The sequence below is a fragment of the Narcine bancroftii genome, chromosome 9 (assembly GCF_036971445.1).
Source record: "Narcine bancroftii isolate sNarBan1 chromosome 9, sNarBan1.hap1, whole genome shotgun sequence".
Taxonomy (NCBI): Eukaryota; Metazoa; Chordata; class Chondrichthyes; order Torpediniformes; family Narcinidae; genus Narcine; species Narcine bancroftii.
Genome location: NC_091477.1, coordinates 101,821,652 through 101,843,375, shown reverse-complemented (window position 1 = coordinate 101,843,375; position 21,724 = coordinate 101,821,652). Strand labels below are relative to the sequence as shown.

At 42.0% G+C, this 21,724-nt stretch overlaps 1 protein-coding gene across 1 annotated transcript in view; it reads left to right on the top strand.

Moving 5' to 3' along the window:
• The first annotated feature begins 365 nt into the window (after positions 1 to 365).
• The window catches only part of LOC138742535 (endothelin-converting enzyme-like 1), a 79,783-nt gene continuing 58,424 nt past the window's right edge, over positions 366 to 21,724 (top strand). Inside the window, exons 1-2 of the mRNA XM_069897074.1 lie at positions 366 to 1,133; positions 20,099 to 20,167. Coding sequence (XP_069753175.1) covers positions 366 to 1,133; positions 20,099 to 20,167 — 837 coding nt within the window. The remainder of the gene's footprint in view (positions 1,134 to 20,098; positions 20,168 to 21,724) is intronic.

Genomic DNA, 21,724 nt, shown 5'->3' with positions numbered 1-21,724 from the left:
TCCTTCCGAGGTTTCACTTGTACCCATTTCAATAGGGGCGAGAGGGAGTCTATTATTTTTTAAGCGGTATTGAACATCCAATTTGCGAAGAGACTGACAAAGTGTCCAATTCGATCTCGTATCACCTCCTTGCACGGGAGATGGTTGGCGTCGTTTGGTTCTATGTGCCTTGCGGGGAACTGGCTTGAAAGTGAAGGGCAGAGGCAGCGAACTCCCGCTCTGGTCCAGCCCCACTCACCCGGTGCCCCCTGGATCCAAGCGGCTCGCCCTGCCTTGCCACTTCACCCTGTGCGGGCACAGCACGTTGCTATTCAACTCTCCTCGATTTTCCCCAGCAGATCGGCCGATGTCGTTTCTGGGGAACGATGGAGAAGACTTATTCCCTGACAGCTCATTACGACGAGTTTCAAGAAGTTAAGTACGTCAATAAATTTAGTTCGGCGACGCTGCACAATGGCCTGAACCTTCGCCTCAGCCCTCGCCAGCCGAAGCCGAACGGCCAAAGTCGAAAGCGTGAATCGAGATGGAGCAAGCGAGAGATCTGCCTGCTCTCGGGCTTGGTCTTTGCCACGGGGCTCTGCATCATTCTGGCCAGCATGTTAGTCCTCAAGTACATCGCCTCCGGAACCGAGAGCCTCTGCCGAGAGGACTGCAGCCGCAAGAAATCCTTCAGCAAGGCGGCCAGGCTGATAGCAAGTAACATCGACCCCACCATTGACCCGTGCAGAGATTTCTACACCTTCTCGTGCGGGGGCTGGCTGAGAAGACACGGGATCCCGGAGGAGAAGCTCAGCTATGGGACGGTCACCACAATTGCGGAGCAAAACGAAGCCAAGCTCCGAAGGCTGCTCCTGCGGCCGGTGAAGAGACGCTCCAGGAGGTCCGCCGAGAGGAAGGTCAAAGAGTTCTACAAGTCCTGCATCAATCTGAGGGAGATCGATCGGCTCGGCGCGAAGCCCATGTTGGAGATTATTGAAGAGTGCGGAGGCTGGGATGTCATTGGGACGTGGAGAAGGACGGCGTGGAGCTTTGACGAACTTTTGTACCGAACGCAAGGAGTGTACAGCGCAGCGGCTTTCTTCTCGCTCAACGTGAACGTGGACGATAACAATTCTTCACGGAACGTGATCCGAGTAAGTCTTCTGAAGTTGACATCCACGCCCGGGTATTCTGTGCGGGTTGGACTTGTCGACTAGTCCATGAACGTGATGGCAAGTATCGCTTCCTGAGCCATGATCTAATCATTGCTACCCAACCGTATCGCTCAATTAAAAACACATCGGGCTTCGGTGTTCGATGAATTGACAATTTCCTTTGTTTGGGGCAGAGTCCTTTATTGTAGATGTGCGGGATAACTTCAGTCAAGCAGGCAATTCGAAAAGGCCAACGCTTGCAAACAGCCGACAAACGTGTCGTGTTCAGCACCATGAAGCCTCAGAACAAAAGGCGCTGAAATCACTTCATCATGTCATGGTTGATTCGAAATTGCTCCCTTCTTTGACTACTTTATCTCACCGTTTAAAGGTTATTTTGTCCGTCGAACGGTGACGAATCTATGGAGAAATTACCTCTATCATGTCGTCTATTCATGATGTGGGAGATCTACCTGCCTTCGGTGCATCAGTAGTATGAGTAGAGACAGCTGCCTGCCCCAGCACTGTCCCACTCTGCCCTACTCTGCCCCAGCACTGCACGGCCCCACTCTGCCCCAGCACTGTCCCACTCTGCCCCAGCACTGTCCCACTCTGCCCCAGCACTGTCCCACTCTGCCCCAGCACTGCCCCACTCTGCCCCAGCACTGTCCCACTCTGCCCCAGTACTGTCCCACTCTGCCCCAGCACTGCCCCACTCTGCCCCAGCACTGTCCCACTCTGCCCCAGCACTGTCCCACTCTGCCCCAGCACTGTCCCACTCTGCCCCAGCACTGCCCCACTCTGCCCCAGCACTGTCCCACTCTGCCCCAGCACTGCCCCACTCTGCCCCAGCACTGCCCCACTCTGTCCCAGCACTGCCGTTGCATGTAGATGAAATGACACTTTTACATTTTGTGATGACAAAGTCATCAACAACACAACAGATCTTTGTGGAATGAGTGCATAAGTAATTATGATTATACCAATTTTGATTGCTTTTGGTATTGGTGAACCACATCAAATGCATTTAGGAGAGCCTTTCTGTCAAACAGAATATCAGCTGAGGTATTTTGCTGGGAATTAAATCCAGTTTTTATTGTGATTTTTTTTTCCCCTAAAATTTCGTTGGGAGCAGCTGAAGTTATTCAACTCCATCAATTTTTGACTTAATATTCTTTCCCTAGACATCTTGTTGTTGTAAAGCAACCATTCTCTTTATTGCCTTAATAATAATCCTGCTCTGAAAGAACTCCCCCCTTTTCCTAAAATCTCATTTAACTCTCGTCTTTGCCTGCTTGAGATATCTTGTAGAAATAAACCTAACCATTTCCTCTCCACCACCACCATTCATTCCCTGGAAAAACTTGTACTCGCCTTCAACTTCTTTGGAACATCCCACTTTCTCCAAATCAAAGAGGTATCCATGGGTATTTGTCTGGGTCCCAGCTATCTCTACCTTTTCATTGGATATGTGGATCAAACCATGCTGCAAGATCTCAACTCCTCCATTACATTGACAATGTTGTGCTGCCTTCTGCAATATAATGAGCTCTCTACCTTTATCCACTTTGCTTCCAACTTCTGCCCTGACTGCAAATCCACTTGGTCCATCTCTTGCAACTATCTACCCTTTCTTGATTACTTTGTCTCTATTTCAGAAGACAAACCATCTACTGACATCATTTATGAACCCATGGACTCCCACAGTGCCTTGAATATGTCTCTTTCCACCCTGTTGCCTGTAAGAATTCTACTCCTTTCTCTCAATTCTTCTGTCACTGCTACATCTCTCCCAGGATGAGGCTTTCCATTCCAGGACATCTGTGAAGTCCTCCTTTGGAAAACATGGCTTCCTCTCCTCTGCCATTAACTCAGTCCTCACCTGCATCTCCCTGGCCTCTTCCCCACCCTTCCCTCCATTCTCATCCATTACAGGACAGGATTTCCTCATCCACATCTACCATCCCACCAGCCTCTGCATCTAACATATTCTTCATAACTTCTGCTGTTTAAAACGGGATCCCACTACTAGACACATCTTCTCCTCCCCTCCCTGCTTTCAGTAGAGACCACTCCCTCTGTGACTCATCCCTTCCCACCAATTGCCCCACTCGGTACCTACCCCTGTGACCGCAAGAAGTTTTACATTTATACTCCCATCTCCTCCTTTACCACTATTAAGGCCCTCAAACAGTCCTTCCAAGTGAAGTAAGGGCTATTTACAGAATCTGATGCTTCGGATAAGGTTTCTGCATCGGGGTGACTGGATGCAGACTGGGAGATTGCTTCATTGCTCCCACTGGTCAGCCATTTTAATTTCACACACCATTGCCACACTGACATTTCTGTCCAGTGCCTCATGAACTGCCAAGTTGAGACCACGTACAAATTAGAGGAACAATCCCTTGAGTTCCATTTTGGTAGGTCTAACCAGACGGCATTAATATAGACCTCCAAATGTTGTTAATCCCCCTCCTCTACTCTCTCTTTCTTTCCCTCATTCCCCTGTATCTCTTCCTCCAGCTCCCACTCAATCTCCATTCAAGAGCTATCTTTCTTTGCTCTGTGCTCTCTTCCCCTCATCAGTTCTCAGCTTCTTCTACCCTCCCACCTATAGTATATCTACCTATTAGCTCTTACTTGTGAGTCTCCACCTTTTTATTCAGACATCCACCTGATTTTTGACACCCCTGAGGAAGGGTTTGGGCTTGAAACTGCACGACCTGCTGAGTTTTGTGTTCTGCCATAGTAAAACCAGTTCCTTTCAGCCAAGTTTCCATTCCAACCATTACATCCTTTTCTGCATCTGACTTTAATCTCTTTCCTTCAAACTAGCATACTGATTACCTGATTTAACACAAGCTCATATATCTTAAAATATCCTTTTTCTATTCACTTAATTTGTCCTCTTTTTATTTTTTTTTAAATCAAGTTTCATGTTGCCATTTGCTGAAGGATAATCTTTAAAATAATTTAACATTGATTAACTGAATCTGCAGGGGCACTTTTTAGTTTAAATGCATCATCTTAACACAAAGTGTTACAGAAACAAAGTGAGTGAGAATGAAGACAAATCAGAAGAAAAATTTAGGGTTAAAAACTGAAAGTCCATTGAAATTTATTTGGTATTAAATATGTTGCATTGACCAGTTTGGAGTTACTCTGTTATTTGTGTTGAAGCAGCAGAATCAAACCTGAACAGGATAAGTAAAAACATGATGCTGGAGAAACTCAGCAGGTCAAACAGCGTACTTTATGTAACAAAGATAAAGATACATAACCAATGTTTCAGGCTTGAGCCCTTTATCAAGGTATGAGGCAGGATAAGGTAAGATTCTGGCTAGATTACTAGTCCAAAAGGAGGAGTTTCAATCCTAACATAGCAACTACCAAATTAACAGCAAGTAATCAAATCCTTTAGGAATAAAAAGCTACTATCAGGAATGACAACTGTGAAGTCACCAGATTGTAATACAACCCCACCTGGTTCACTGGGAGGAAGAGTTATTACTCTACCCTGATTGGTCTCTGCATGACTCCACACTAACCAATGTGGCTACCTCTTTAACTAACAGCTGACATGGTGCCAAAGGGAAATTAGTGATAGACAATAAATACTGGCTTCTCTATTAACATCAACCCACCATGATGGTTTACCACTTAAGGACATGAAAGAATTTGAACTCAAAATTTTATTTTCCTTGAGGAAAGACGGCTTCATAAAAAATGAGCTCAGGAATAAACGAGATTGTTTAGAACAATTTTAAAGCAAAGAAACAATGATTGGTATTTATTAATTCAGCATTTTTGATCATCTCAGCACAACTTGGGCATTTTGGTTATGAAAGCTTTTGGGATGTCCTGAGGCCATGAAGGAAATTGCACAAAGATGTACTTTTTTTTCATCTCTATGCTTACTGTGTGTGAGAGAGGACTGGCCCACTAATCAATCCTGTAACTTCAAAGTTTAAATTTATTGTCAGAGTACATACATGACATCACATACAACTGTGAGATTCTTTGACCTGCAGGCCAGGCAGATTTTCTACTTATTAGTAACTGTAAACTGTACTCAAGGAAAAGGATGTGCATCTAAAAGGGAGAAATGTAAACAAATTGTGCAATGCAGAAAAAAAAACTAGAAATAAAGATAATAAGCAAAGAAAGAATCTTTAAATGAGTCTCTGATCGAGTCTGTGCTTGGGAGTCTGATGGTGGAGGGGTGGCAACTGTTGCTGAACCCGATGGTACTTGTATGAGTCTTGTGGCAACTATACCTCTTACCTGATTCCAGCATTGAGAACTGAGCATGTCCTGGATAGTGTGGATCCTTGATGATTCCTACTGCAATGGTAATGTTCCATGTAGATTCTCTCAGTGGTGGGAAGAGTTTTGTCTGTGATATACTGGGCTGTATCCATTATCTTTTGCAGGGCTTTCTGCTCAGAGATATTGATGCCCCCATACCAATCTGTAATGCTGATCAGTACATTTTCCACAAAACATCTGTTGGAGTTTGTCAAGGTTTGTGATGTCATACTGAGCCTTTGCAAATTCCTGATTAAGTAGAGCCACTGATGTGTTTTCTTCATGATGGGTCCAGGAAAGGACCTCTGAGATAGTGACTTCTAGGAATTTAAATTTGCCTACCCTCTCCATCTCTGATTTCCCCCAATGATCACTGGATTGTACACCTTTGGTTTTCCCTTCCTGAAATCTTCAATCACCTCCTTGTTTTTGGTGACATTGAGTGAGAGCCAAATTCAGCCAAATTTTATGTCTCCCTCCTATATGTTGACTCATGCCCCCTTTTTCATAAAGCCCACTACAATGGTTTCATCAGTGAATTTGTAGATGGTGTTGTCGTCATACTGAGCCACACCATCATAGGTGTAACGTGAGTAGAGAAGGGGATGAAGTACACAGCTCTGTGGTGCTCTCATGCTGATGGAGATTGTGGAGATGTTCTTGCCAATCCACACTGATTGTAGTCTAGAGGTGAGGAAATCCAGGATTCAATTACACAGTGGCAGGTTGAGACTCGGGTCTTGGAGGGTATGATGGTGTTGATTGCCAAACTGTAGTCAATAAAGAGCATCCTGATCTTTGCTATCCAGGTGGTCCAGAGTTTTGTGTCGAGCCAGTGAGATGGCATCAGTTTCAGTGGTAGTCAAATTGGAATAGATCAATATCACCGCTCAAACAGGAGCCCATAATGCTTCAACACCAACCGTTCAAAACATTTCATCACTGTAGATGTGAATGTCACTGGAACATCAGCAATTGGATCATTCTGCCCTCCCTGCCCACATAAGTTCCCCATTGCTCCTCTACCTGCATATCATGTTTTGTTTTCTTCCATGAAATCCTTCCCCCTTATCCTCAGTTTGAAGGGCCTTTGAAAAATTATCCCTGTGAAATAATGACAGCACAAGATGCCAATAACCATGATGTAATGATAATCCCTGTGAGTGATATTTTGAAAGATCTTGCTCAAGAGACTGATGGAGACGACTATGGTCTTTGCCAAAACATTGTTGTAGAATTACTTACATTCACTCAAGGGAAATAAGTTTTCTGATTATGTATGAGGGAATAGACTGATAATCTTAATTTATCTTTCCTCACATTTCCAATTTTGCAAGATCTGGCTATCAGTTGAGGCAAATGTTGGATGAACTACTCCCAACCAGCACTTGCCATTTAAAAAAAATGCACCATTTATTTAAAAACAAAAGCATACTACAATCGTCACTTGGAGTGGATCATCACTTCGTGACTGAAAAATACGAAGCTCAATGGTCTGCAACCATCTTGGTGATGCCAAACCTCATTGAGTTGGTATCTGGTTTTACGATGTGTTGTGTGGTTCTGCTGCAAGAGTGATCAGAGTCCACGAAATAACAATGGCATTTTTAAGTAATTGGTTTGGAATGTTCAGTTTAGCATCCACAGAGTAGGAGGTTAAACCAAGCCAAAGCTTGGGAATCGCATGCAGGTTTGAACCACATACTCAGTTCTACACCATGTGGAAAAATGCACAGACTGCAGCACGAAACCAATGATTAAAGTAATTGGAAATGCAGGCTTCCTAACTATTGGGTATACTGGGCAGAAAAGCTGTCATAGTGAACCATAATAAACCACAGGTCACGCCACAACTGACTACTGCATCTATTTCTGATTGCCTTACCTTTGGAATGAAGTAAAGATTTGAGAAAGGGTGCAGCAAGATTCCAGGGATGAAAGCTTTCACTCCAAAGTTAAACAGGAGAATCTGGGGTTGTCCGCTTTGGAATGAAGAAAATTGAGAGGAGATTTGATCAAGATGTACAAGATCATGACAGGTTTGGATAAGGTTATAAATGGAGAGAAACTTCCCATAAGTGGAAGGTTGAAAGCCCAGGGGCACATATTCAAAGTGATGGCAAAAGCATACAGAGTGCAGTCTCACTGCCTGTGGGAAGAAGCTGTTCATCAGCTTGGTGGTGCTGGCTCTGATACACCTGTATCCCTTTCCCCACAGGAGCAGTTGAAAGGTGCTGCATGCAGGGTGGAAGGGGTCCTAAGTGGACGTTGCAAGTTCGTGGGCTGCCATTTTGAATCACAGGTGTGGCCAAACCACGGCTCTTTGACTTTTCATGTGCGGCGCCCGTAGGTATGTTGGCTGAGACAGGAATCGTATGAGCCAGAGCTCACAATGGTCGTTTTAGTGGGCAAGGCTCGTGATTGAAAATATTTGGTATGTATACCATATATATGCGTATAATAGTCGATACCATATAAATGTTTACCTCGCCCCCATTTTTGGCCCCAACTGCCTGCTCACTGGAACTTCTGATTCCCCCAAATGCGGATCCACGTTTAGGCCCCAGCCACTATCCATGTTCCTGATGCCCTGGCCACCCTCCCATCCAAGCCCCCAATGCCCCATCTGCCCTTCCATTTGAACGCTTGACACCCTGAATGCGGAACCTTGCTTAGGCCTTGCCCGCCAACACATCAGAGCTCCCAATCCCTGAACATGGACACCACCTCATCCTGGCTGCCCGCCTGCCCAACCATATTCCAGATGCCGCAAGCAATGCAGGTACTTACTGCAGTGAAAAGTAATATGCATGTAACAGTTGACCCCTTAAATTTTACCTGAGAAATTGGCCCACAAAATTTGACTATTACACGAGTGTATATGGCATGTGTGTAGCGGGCTGCACTGATCTGCAAGCAAACCCGGTCATAGAAGTGAAAGCTTACATTTGCTGATGTCCCATTGGTCCCGGTGGGGGTGGGGGGAGTGCAAATGATCATAGGGGTCATGCTGGTAAGCACTTGGAGAGTTCCAGTAAAATCAGTTGGTTGGTTCAGTTCACTCAAAACTTCCGTGTGGCTTTTCTTTCATTCACTGCACAGCTCACCAACCATAGTGGTGACCCTGATGGACCAAAACAGCATTTTGGACCCCACGATGAATGTCACGAGTGCACAGAATGCACTCTTGCTGAAACTGCCGACTTTTTGGACCTCACAGCCGCTATTCTGGTTCGAACAGGCTGAGGCAGATCACTGCAGACTCCACAAGATATAATTACGTGGTCAGTGTGCTTGACCAGGAGACTACTGGATGAATCATTGGCTTCTTACACCAGCCGCCGACAGGTATGAGGCAATTAAGGTTCCTTATCTGCACCTTCGGTCTTTCCTGCCATGAACAAGTGGCAAGGCTGCTCCACATGGATGGCCTGGGTGATTGCATGCTTTCCACCCTTATGAATGATATGCTGGTGTTCATGAACAGGCCCTGCTTACTGTTCAAGCAGATATTTCACAAACAGATGCCAGAAGACATCTGCCTACTCCTTGCAGATAACTTCAGTGACCCACGCAGGTTAGGAGATTAAGCGAATGTCCTGTGGCATGCCAAGCAATATGGTGGGGCGTCCGTTGACCTAGTTGCTCTGTCACACCCAGTGACTCGTCTCTCTCCCCTTCCACTGAGGAGGTCGGCGACAGCCACAGCAGGTGGAGACTCAAACTTGGAGCAGTGATGTTTCTACCATCAGAAATAAAGTTCTGGAGCCCACCACTGCCATCCACCTTGTTCCCATCTGGGAAATGCCAGGGCCAGCCATTGCTAATGGTTACGACAGTCAGCCACTGAGACAGCCTCTGACTGGCACTCAGGGTGGTGTTTCCTTATGGACACAGGGGCAAAGGTCAGCATCTTTCCCCCCCCCCCCCCACCCCACTTGAACCGAGACACCTGTGCAGGGAAGTCACGACTGTCCCTCACTGCTGCCAACAATGCACACGTATGGGATGTGGACCATCCCGCTCGAGTTTGGCTCCTGCTGTTTTACGTGGACCTTCACTTTGGCTGACATGTCTCACCCCCTACTGAGCACAGACTACCTTTGAGCTCACTGCCTCCTGGTGGACCTGAAAGGGCGCCGTCTGGTCAATTCCAGAACCTTCAAGACCATTACCCTTCGAGAAACCAAGTTCGCAGTCCCCCACCTCAACTCGGTAACCTTATTGGGCAACGAGTTTGCCCGAATCCTTGCAGGATTCCCGGCCATTATAATGCCACAGTTCTCCACCGTGGTCCCGAAATATGGCGTCCAACATCACATCTCCATGCAGGCTTCCTCCTGAAAAACTGTGGCTCACCAAGGAAGAATTCAGGCTGATGGAGAATATAGGAAACATTCAGCGCTTGGACAGTCCATGGACCTCTCCTCTACACATGGTGCTGAAGTCTTCTGGGGGATGGAGACCTTGTTAGGACTACTTAAAGCTGAATAATGCCATGACAGCCGACCGGTACCCAGTTCCCCAGATCCAGGACTTCATGGCCAATCTATATGAAAGTGAGGATCTTCTCAAAAATCGACATGGTCCGTGGGTACCACTAGATCCCCATGTACCCCAGCTATGTCCCAAAGACAGCCCTCATCAGTCCGTTCGGCCTTTTTGAGTTCCTCCACATGCCATTTGGTGCAGACTTTCCAGAGACTTATGGACTCAGTGGGATGCAGCCTGGATTTTGTTTTTCTCTACCTAGATGACATGCTCATCACCATTTGTTCACGACAGGAGCACCTAATACACCTGCATCTGCTCTTCCAGTGACTGAGCCATCAACCCAGCGAAATGTCAGTTCGGCCAGACGGCCGTCAATTTTCTTGGGCACTGTATCGATTGACACAGGGCGGTCCCTCTTCCTTTGAAGGTTAAAGCCATTCGTAAGTTCGCCAAGCCAACTACAGTCAAAGGTTTGCAGGAGTTCGTTGGGATGGTCAACTTTTACCATTGGTTCCTGCCATCAGCTGCCAGGATCATGCAACCTCTTTTCAAGCTGTTGTCTGGTCAGACCAAAGAAGTCAGCTGGCACGTGGAGTCTATGACAGCTTTCGACCAGGCCAAAGACACTCTGGCTAACGCCAGCCTTCGAGTGGATCCACAAATTGATGTGCCCACAGCCTTCACAGTCGATGCATCCAATACGGCAGTTGGCAGCACTTTGGAACAGCTGAATGATACCTGTGACCCTCGAAGCAGAAGTATAGTGCATTCGACTGGGAGTTGCTAGCCCTCTACCTCACTGTACACCATTTCCACTATTTCCTAGAAGGACAGATTTCACAGTCTTCACTTATCCCAAGCTCCTCACTTTTACCTTCACCAAGGTGTCAGACCTGTGGTTGGCAAGGCAGCAGCATCATCCCTCTTATATCTCAGAGTACACAATGGCTATCAAGCACATTTCCAGCAAGAACAACCTCATGGCTGATGCTCTGTCCCATGCGTCGTCCTGTCTGTAGACTCCCTGTCCCCCTGAATCGACTATACAGTGCTTGCAGTGGCCCAGCAGCAGGATGACGAGACACCAACATACCGCACTGTAGTCTCAGGGCTACAGCTGGAATATGTGCGTTTTGGGCTATCCAAAGCCACACTTCTCTGTGATGTATCCATTGGCTGAATTAGGCCCATCATTCCCACCACGTGGAGGCATTGCCCTACATGGTTGGTCCACCCATCCATCCGGCCAACGACTCAACCTGTTGCAGACAGATTTATGTGGAATGGCCTGCACAAACAGGTCAGCCACTAAGCCAGAACTTGCCTGCACTGTCAGACATCCAAGTCACAGAAGCACATGAAAATCCAAATGTACGAACTGTGGACTCGGCACCTCTGAGCACCAGTTCCCGAGGGGGGGGGGGGGGGCGGGAATCATGTAGCGGGCTGCACTCATCCACAAGTGAACTGGATCACAGAGGTGCAGGCTTGCACTTGCTGACATCAAAATGGTACCAGTTGTGGAGGGGTGGGGGGGGGGGGGGTGGTCGCAAAAGATCATGGGTCATACTGATGAGTTCTTGGAGAGTTCCAGTAAAATCAGTTGGTTGATTCGGTTCACTCACAGCTTCTGTGTGGTTTTTCTTTCATTCACTGCACAGCACACCGACCACATGTGTAATTTTTGATTATTGAAGCTAATACAAATTAGCAGTTTTAAAAATGACATACATGAATGAATATTATGTGCATGTATTTCAATATTCATATAACATTTTTGTAATAGTATGTGCATTTAAGAATAAAATCATGTATTTAATATTTTTCATGTATTGCGGCTCTCAGACATCTGGCTCCTACGTTAAGCAGGTTTGGCTACTCCTGGTGCATATGATGTAGATTTCACAGCCATAAGGAAAATACTGTCAATCTAAGCCTGATAGCCTTTGTATCCAGGTTAAGCAGCTTTTTGTGGTATGACAGAAGCTTCATCAATTTCATTTCAATTTGTTTATCCAGAAGGAAGAGAAAATGACACATTGGTAATGACTCCACTCTGTGTGGTTTCAACTCATCAGTTTTTAATTTGTGCATTGATAAGGCAAAGAGTTTTGTCACCTTCCCTAAGGTAGGGTAGTCAATAATCGCTTCTACTGTGAACATACACATCCAGATGTAACACACATAGATACAAGCAATCAAACAGAATTTTTGACACAGCATATTACAAATTTATTATGTAGCATAGAACTGTGAAAAGAATGAATAAAGAGGAAGATGGGCAGATATGTCTAGTTTCAGATAGGCAGGATTCATTCTTGGATTATTGCCAATAATGTTCATTATTACCCATTCGAAATTGGTGTGTTGCATTACAGGTGAGGATGGCAGATTTCCTTCGCAACCAAATTGTTTTATGGCCATAATTACTGAGAATGGCGTTAATTGCAGATTTACTTAATTATTTGAATTTAATTTTTGCAGCAACTGACATGGCTGAATTTGAATGAATACCTCTGCATTAATAATCGCAAACATTGGCTGAGAGTCTTACAATTTCAACAACACTATATACTGTTCCCATTTCATCTATGTGACATAGTTTTATTTAACATGATTAAATTCAAATAGGAATTTGAACGTAATTGCCATTCCTCGCATTCATCTTCCTTTGAAATGCAGTTCTTATTGATTTGTATCTAACCTCATCTACCAAATGGCTCCCTTTAGAAAATTGAAGAATTGTATGTGGTACACAGACAAATACAGTATATAGTTACGATCCAATGTATGGGACAATATGAATTGTATAGAAATGAGCAAGACACTCAAATAGCTTCAAGAAATAATTGGTGTCCCTGAACGGAAAATAGTGTTTATGGCAAATTCTAGTATTTTTAGATGCATTTAATTTTCCTGATCATTCAGTATGAAGGTCTCCAAAGAGGGCTCACCCATGTAGACTTATCACAGTACTGAACTGAATCTTAGAGGTTGGAGTTAATGTAAATTTGGAAGTTTATCAAGTTGTGGTTTATCTATTGCCTTCTCGTCAAACTAGTAAACTATAAGGGTTGGGGCTGAAGGTATACAGAGAATGGTTGAGAACCTAATTCAGTGATGTTTAGGAACAGTATAATAAGTAACATTTTGAAAGTGATTGATTTCTATTGGCATCTTGTGATTAAACAGAATCAGTCAAGATTTTTCAGATTTGCAGTCATGATGTATTTTTCATGGGGGGGGTGAGTTCTGGTACATTATTTATCATGTGCAGGGGTAACTCTTGAGCAGAACAATGAAGATTGTTCAGGAAGAGTGTTGATAAAAGGTAAAGTGTTTTTAACTGATCAAAATATGAAAATAGTGAAAGCAAATTATAAGGATCGCAGGAGGTGGCTGAAGTAGAGAACATTTATGTTCCATCTAAGAACTCCACAGTAAAGGCTTCAGTAAGTTTTGAGGGCAGTGACATAACACTAAGTGAAGTGTACAAAAACTCTGCAAAAGCATTTCTCCAACAAAATTAATGTATTTCTTTTCAATATCTGGAATGCTATAATTCTAACAAACCCTGCTTGCTTTAACTTTATTTCAGACTTATGTGAGTCAAATCAATTTGGATTAAAAAAAACCATTTGTCCAATTTGGTTATTGTGTTCCTTAAAGAACCGGATATAATTCATCATATTGTACACGTAGATCAGTGGTTTTTAAATTGCCCCCTAAATTCACATTCCACCTTAGTCATAAGTGTTCTGCGATTAGTAAGGGATTGCTTAAGATGGTATGTGAGTGGGAAGGGAAGGTTAAGTCACTGCTCTAGACCCAATTGTTACTGAAATATTTTGCTTGAGAAAAGTTGCCATTGGCCCATTTCCTTTGGAGTTTTGAAACCGTGCACATAACAAATCAATTAGGTACGATTAAAACAGTGTTTTTTAACCTTTTTCTTTCCACACAACTACCACTTTAAGCAATTCCGTACTAATCAGAGAGCACTTATGGCATAAGGATTGCTTAAGGTGGAATGCGGGGCAGTTTGAAAATCACTGATGTAGATAGTTGTTAATCGAATCCTAAACCTTTGTTTCTATTCATCTTATGAGTTCATTTCAGTTCTAAATTTTGTTCCTTTGTTTTTTTGAAGTTGAAATTGTGTTTGGTTTGTCCTGCCTCGTATACCTCTAAATATTAACACCCAGTTGTTTCATTTCTTCATGAGTGTAATAGAATCAGAGAGCTTCACAACATGGAAACAGCCCTGAGGAAAAAACTTGTCCAAGTTATCAACCCAATTTGTTTGTAATCAACCCATTTCCCTCTACACTAGTGGTTTTCAACCTTTTTTTCCCCATTCACATACCACCTTAAGTAATCCCTTACTAACCACAGAGCACCGATGGCTTAGGTTGAGAACCACTGCTCTACAGCTTTCTTATTCATGCAACTTCCTAAATGACTTTTATTGTACCGGACTCTATCAGACTTTCTTGTTTAACTCTTTTAATGAATATTATCTGAAGGGACCAGAGATCTTGGTCAACATCAACAACATAAGCTGGAAGAGGGATGAATGAATACCTGCGGGCAGAATTTAGATAGCCAGTAAAAAAAGGTTAAAAAGCAAGACCTCAAGGAATGCATGTCCAATTTACAACCAATGCCATGTGAGGCATTGAAATGGCAAAATAAAGCAGATTATAAAGAATAGAGATCTTTAGATTCAGTGATAGAAGTTGTTTGGTTTGAACTAAGAAAGAACAGAGGAAGCATTACACTGCTGTTGTGAAGGTCAGCGTCAAGTGGGAAGACTGCAGAGTAGCAGGTTCATGGGAGTTTGGAAATGTGCAAACATTTAAGGTCAACATAAGAGAGGACTTTGTAATGCGCGTTGAAAAAACCAAAGGTTGATCCAAACCAAGGCTTTTATTAACTAAAAGACTGGAGCATATCACAAGTAGGTCGACCAGTCCAGAATGACCTGGTCTGGCTAGGAGCAATCCTTTAAGACCTGCCAGTAGGTGTGGCTACACTCTCAGCCAATCACAGTCATCCTACACTACCATCTGTACATATGTACATATACACATTGGTGATAGAATCTGTACTATCACAGACTTTAGTTATTTCATTGAAATCTGGAATTGGCAAGGATGATTGGGGTTTCTAAACTGTGCTCCAGGATAATATTCTGAGGCAGTACATTTTTGGTTGAACAAAAAGGAGACATTGCTTTGTCTGTTTCTAGCAAATGAGGTGAGTCAAATGTCCCAAATTTGAAAATAAAAACTTGTAAAAGGTTAACATTGGCAAGCTAGCATGAATTTGAGGTCCAATTACATTTAATAAAAATTATATAAATTTTAAACATAATGGATATGGTTGATGAGGGTAATGTGGTTGATGTGGCCTACATGGAAAGGCTTCAATACAGTGCAACACTGCAGGCTTATCAGCAAAACATGTGCATAACATGGACATTGATAACATCGATATGAAGTCTGATTGAATAACAGACAACAGAGGGTGTTTTGCTTTGGACTGGAGGAAGGTGAACATTGGTGTTCCCCAGGGATTGGTATTGGGTCTATTGCTTTTTTTGATTGAAAGAAAATTTGAACTATAAAAAGGCTGGATCTGCGACAAGAAAACAGGTTGGTAGAAAGGACAGATAAAGTGCAATGGGGAAAAAGTAAGGTGATGTATTTTAGTGGGAACACTGGAGAGAGGGGATATAGAATAAAAAAATCTTTTGTAAATGGGGACCAGGTGCAGAGAGACCTCATGCTATGAATGCACACCATTGATTGTGATTAATATGACATACTTTATTCTGGTCATCAGAGACAAAGAATATAAAAGCAGGAAAGGTATACCAAACATTTATAAAACATAAGCTGCAGCGATTTTTATGCTAAATTCTAGTTGCTGCATCAGAAAGCTGAAATAACATGAAGGAGGCCTAGAGATTTAAAAGAATGGGCAACTACAGTTACAATAATAAGCTAGAGAGGCCCTCTTGAAAGGCTGAGAAGTAATTAGATCATCAATAAAATGATGAGGAGTCTGGAGAGAGTGGATAGTGGGAGGCTGTGCCCATTGCTGGAAGGTCAGGGACAAGAGGTCATAGGTACAAAATAAGATGAAGAGAATTAAGAGCGACATAAGACAAAACATTTACGCAGCATTTGGGTGGAATATGGAATGTACTGCCTACATTTGAGGCTTTAAGAAGTAATTAGTTACATCTATAAGAGGAAACATCTGCAAAGCTATGAAGAAGAGGCTGGGAAATACAATTAGTTAATCACTCTGGTAGAGAGGCAGCAATAGGCTGAATGCCCTCCTAAATTTGTAGCTATTCTATGATTCTATATGATGCACGTGATCAATTTGATGGTTCTCCTCCGTTACATCTTTAGGGCTCGTTGTCTGCCTCTTTAATGTTTCAGTGGATAAAATTGAATTTAGTATTTTTAATCAAATTTGACCAGTTTAAGCATGACTTCCTTCAAAATGTACTTTATGCCTGTGACTCTCCTGTTTGTCCAATATTTTATTTTCTTAAATCAAAATGGAAATTGCCAGAAATGCATTGCAGACTGAATAACTTCTATAAATAGAAGGGCCAGGTTAAAATTTTTAGCGTTTATGATATTTTCAGTGTGTCATCTTTGACAAAAGCCATCTTTTTTTTACTTTGCATTTGCAGGCTAACCAGAGCCATTTTTATTTTGAATGTCAGATTTTAGTGTTTTTATTTCTATTTGCATTGTTGATAACTGTTTATTTCTACATTTTTGTGCTAGCTCGGGTAAATCACCCATTACAATTCAGAAGGTTATGCATTGATGTTCCCTTCTATGTCAAGCATGAAATGTAGTTTGATAAATCAATATTGTGCTGAAGGAGTGTTGCAGCCCCCTTTTGTATCTTCTAGTGGTTAAAGATCATACTGTTCAAAGAGAATGAATACTTTTGAGTCCTTGTCCAAGATTCCCTAAAGGTTAACTTGCAGGATGAGTTTGTAGTAAGGAAAGCAAATGCAAGTTCAATATTCATTTTGAGAGGAAAATATTATAAAAACATGGATACATCATTGAGGCCTTGTAATGTACTGGCCAGACCACATTTGGAGTATTGTGAGTGGTTTTGAGCCCCATATCTAATGAAGGAAGAGTTAGCATTGGAGAGGGTCCTGAGTAGGATTATGAGAATGATCCCAGGGTGAGAGTGCATATGAGGAGCGTTTGATGGTTCTCAATGAAATATTCTGAACATGCTGGAGGGAGTTGATGTGGAGAAGATCTTTCTAGTTATGGGAAAGTTTTGAACCAGAGGGCATAGGCTGATAATTCCCTTCAGAAAGGGATGAGAAAAGTTTCTTCAGGCAGAGGGTTGTGAATCTATGGAATCCATTGCCACAGACACCTGTGGAGGCCAAGTCATTGGGTTTATTTTTAGTGGAACTTGCTATCTTCTTGATTAAGAAGAGCATCAAAGGTCTGGAAAGAAGGCAGGAAAATTGGATTGAAGAGAAGAAGGCCGAAAAATAGGGTTGAAAGGAAGAATACATCAGCTGTGATTCAAATTGTGGAGTTGAATTGATGGGCTGAATGGCATAATTTGTGGATATGGTCAAAAAATTGCTTTCAGACTGGCCTGTGTTCTTCCACTCCAAGCATAGCAAAGCAGAATGATCACTTTCGCGGCACTGCGGTATATTGATGTGCATACGTGTCTGTCATGTCTGTGTATATAACAATAGCAAACCACATTTCAAAATGATTAACTGTCTATAAAGATTTTGAAATGGTTCTGAGAGGCGACGAGCTATAACATGAATAAAAATGCTTTCTTTCCTGATTGCTTTCAACTTCACTATCTTTTTCATTTTTCAGAATGTGGGCATTGATGATGAGGCCAGCACTTGTTACCCATTCCTAACTGTCCATGAGAAGGTGGTGATGGGTGACCTTTTAGGACTGTTGCAAAGCTTCTGGTGAAATTATTCTTTTGAAGCTCTTGTGCAGGAAGATGTGATGTCTTGTTGGTGATGACTTGTTGGAATCACTAAGGCAATGTTGAATTCAACTTACCACTTTGTCCTAGCCTCTACAGAGCTCTACTTGTCTGATCAGTGTCCCATGTGGGATCTTCTTAAAAGCCTTAATAAGATTTGTTTAGTATCAAATGCAGCCAGCTCACCAACAATACCTCTTTAAAAGGTTCAGCTGTGATACCAGATTTGATCTTCCCTGAACAAACCTCTGCTGGCGGCCTTTGATAACACTGGACCACACTTTTTTTTCAAAAGGTTTGCTTCCTGAAAAAAAGGTGGATTCTATAGACAAGTTCAAGCTGAACACAAAGGTCATTTCAGATTTGCTGTATTACGTAAGAAGTTGAGAAACGTTAAATTAACTTTTATTGAATTTAGCACATATAATTTGTATAATGATGCTGGCACATTGTGTTAGTTGAATTGACCTAAAAATGTTTTTCTGCTGATTTTTCATTTGTACCCCGCATCTGATGTCTCTCATGTCAGCATCCAACAATAGTTGGCCAGCATTGATCGATTTCAGTTGCCCTGCTACCTCTTCTCCCTGGTTGCAATGTCCTGGTGAAACCTTTCACCATGTTCATCACTAACTGTACCAAGATCAGCAGGGAGGAGGTCCAAGTGCGAATGCATAAAATTAATTTTCAAAAATGATGTGCATTTTGTATGCTTCAAGTAGACTCAATATATGCCAAGAAATCACAAACTAGGTTATATTTTGAAAACAGTCCATGATAAGAACATTTTAAGGTGATGTTTGTGATCAGCAGTACATGATCTATAAAATACAACCAATAGTGTTCAAGAAGCAAAAACTTCATTGTCCAGTATAATGGTGCTATTCAAAAAGATAATTTTTCTCTGTCTCTCAAAGTCTTTCCCAATAATTTGTCCACTACTGCAGCTGACTGGCAATTTATTCCTTTCTACCATTCTAAACAACAGTATCACAACCCTAGTGCCATGTCTGTGCCTACATTTTCCTTTGTTTGCCTGAAGGGCCAGGGATGCAATATTATTGAGACCAGGTTAAATTTCTCAATATATTCTCTTATTCTATACTTACATATGCAATGTTTCATCCTCTTTTTTTAAGCCATATGTATATCACCCCTCCACCCCCATTTTTATGTGAAAATGCAAATGAAACTTTCATTTGGTAGCGTGCTGTTATCATCCACCACTATAACAAATAGGCTATTTTTTGGTGGTGGTAATATGAACAGTAAATCAGTATTTCCGAACATCATAGTGCAATGTTTAAAGTGATTTAGTTTTGTACAATGCCCCACCACACAGTGGATTTATGTCAACTGAAGCCAGTTAGCAGCAGCTAATTAGCTACTTGATAAATATGAAACCTATATAATTACAGCTGCTTTGTGAATGACCATTTTTTTTGCCATTAAAACACTCAAATTTATATCTCATTAGCCTGACAGGAAAACACCGACTGATTTCCAGTTTGATTAATAAACAATAAAATGTATGCAGAAAGAAGAATAAAAATATTTTCTTTGAAGACAAAAGTATGCCTGATTTTTTTTTTAAATTTAATTTTGAGATTTTAATTTGGTGATCTGATCATATCCGTACTGTCTCATGTTACCTGAAAGCAGCAGTGTCTTTAATGTGGACCTGTGATGAGCATTAAAATTTTAGTTTAAAAAAAATACAGTTGGTAATAAATTTTCATTCTTAATTTGAGCAGCTAAAAAAATAAGAAAATCTATGATTTCTGACATACAGTTTTCAAACATTTTTTCCCCAGCCCTGTAGTTATGCAGTATATCCGAGCAAACACATTGTTCCTTCTCTATTCTTCACCAATGTCATTTGTTACAATTTTGCAACAATAACTGCTCAATTATAAAAGAAATTACAGGTAAAGCCTACAAGCACATCAAAAGTAACACATGAATCAAACCAACACTGAGTCATTGTAATACATATTAAATATGTGATGGATTAAGCATTTGTTTCAAATATTTGGTGAAAGTTTGATTAACTGGGGGATTATATATCTTTCTGAAGACAAGCCATAATTTAATATTTCAGATTAGTAACACTTTTAAATGGAGTTGATCTTTTCTAGATTGACCAAGATGGACTCACATTACCAGAGCGTACTCTTTATTTTGGGGAAGATGAAGAAAGTGAAAAGGTAATGCATGAACATTATTAGATTTTAAAAATATATATATATGTAACTGAAGCAAAATAACAAGGCAAAAATAATTGGAAGAAAACTGCATGTGCCAGTTTAGTCAGGTGTATTGGGTTAAATTTTGTACAGATGTCTGATCATTTAAAATGTTGCAATGCATGTCTTAAAGAGCAAACTTAATTTGGGAATGTCTACTACAGTGGTTTCTAACATTTCATTGCCCCTGCTGGGATCTGAGTTTAAATTTGATATTATGAGCAGAATTAATCTTCATTTCACATCCCCTGTGCCTCCTTGAGGAATATCGGATTTGGTAAGCTCAAGAAAACCTGTGCAATAAGCAGCTATATGAAAATGACATCCTGCTGTTCCCTGAGAATAATATTATCACTGCTCTCTCCTGTTTTCATCTGGTCTGCCTGCATTTGTGTTCTCCCACCCCCCTACCCCCCCCACCCGCGCCAGGCTAAAGATTTTATTTTTGTGTATAATGCTTGATCCTTTGGAACAAAGTCTCCTACATCTCTACAGGAATAAGTTAAATTAGTCCAACATAGGGAATATTCGGTCATCGTAGTCAAACTGTCACTGTTTTGTGATCCCTTTTCCGATTTCCCAAGAGTCAAATGTGATAAACCTTCAAAAAAAACTTGCATGAATGTTTTTATTGTCACAAGAAATTTTGAGGAAGTATTCTACAGAAGAATTAATGTGACATTCTACATCAGTAATACTGGTGCCGAGGAGGAGTCACGTGATGGAGTAGTGGCCGGACGGTGAACTCCAGCCCTCTCCAGAAAAGTCGGGAAAAACAAGAGAAAATACAAAGGCACAGAAATACAAGTTAAAGAAAAGTGAGTATAAAGGTGGAAAGAAGATGGAGACAAAAGGAGAAAAATCAAAATCAACGGAAAGAAGAGAGGAAGAGAAGACAACGGAGGAAAAAGGTGAAGGCCTTACCTGTCCGAAGAGGCCCGCTGTGGAGAGAGGAGCCCACTACCTCAGGTCAGTAGAAAAAGAACTACAACAATGGCTCACAGAGCCGAGTAAAAGTGCGCAACTGCGCATGCGCGACTCCTCGCGCATGCGCGATGCGCATGAAAATAAACACACCAACGGGAGGGGGGACCAGCTGGGGAGTCGATCTCCACAGCCGGCAACGACAGCTGCAGAACACCTGCAGCAAGAAGAAACCACAGAAGACAATGGAAACAAGAAAGAAGAGGAGGAAAGGGCATCAAAGAAACAACAGATGGCCAACCCAGAGGAAGAAGAAGAGGAAGAATACAGTGAAATAGATAAAGGGAAAGGCAAGGTAAAGGATATACTTGCTCTTGTTAGAGGATACATGGAGTCATTTAAAGAATGGCAAACACAGGAATTCAATGATTTAAGAAGAAGAATAAACAACACAGAAAAGAAAATAAATAAAATGGATATGACCTTAACAGAAATGGGGAAAAAAATGGACAAGATGGAAGAACGGGCAATAGCAGCAGAAATGGAGGTAGAAGACTTAAAAAAGAAATTGGAGGAATCTAATAAAAAAACTAA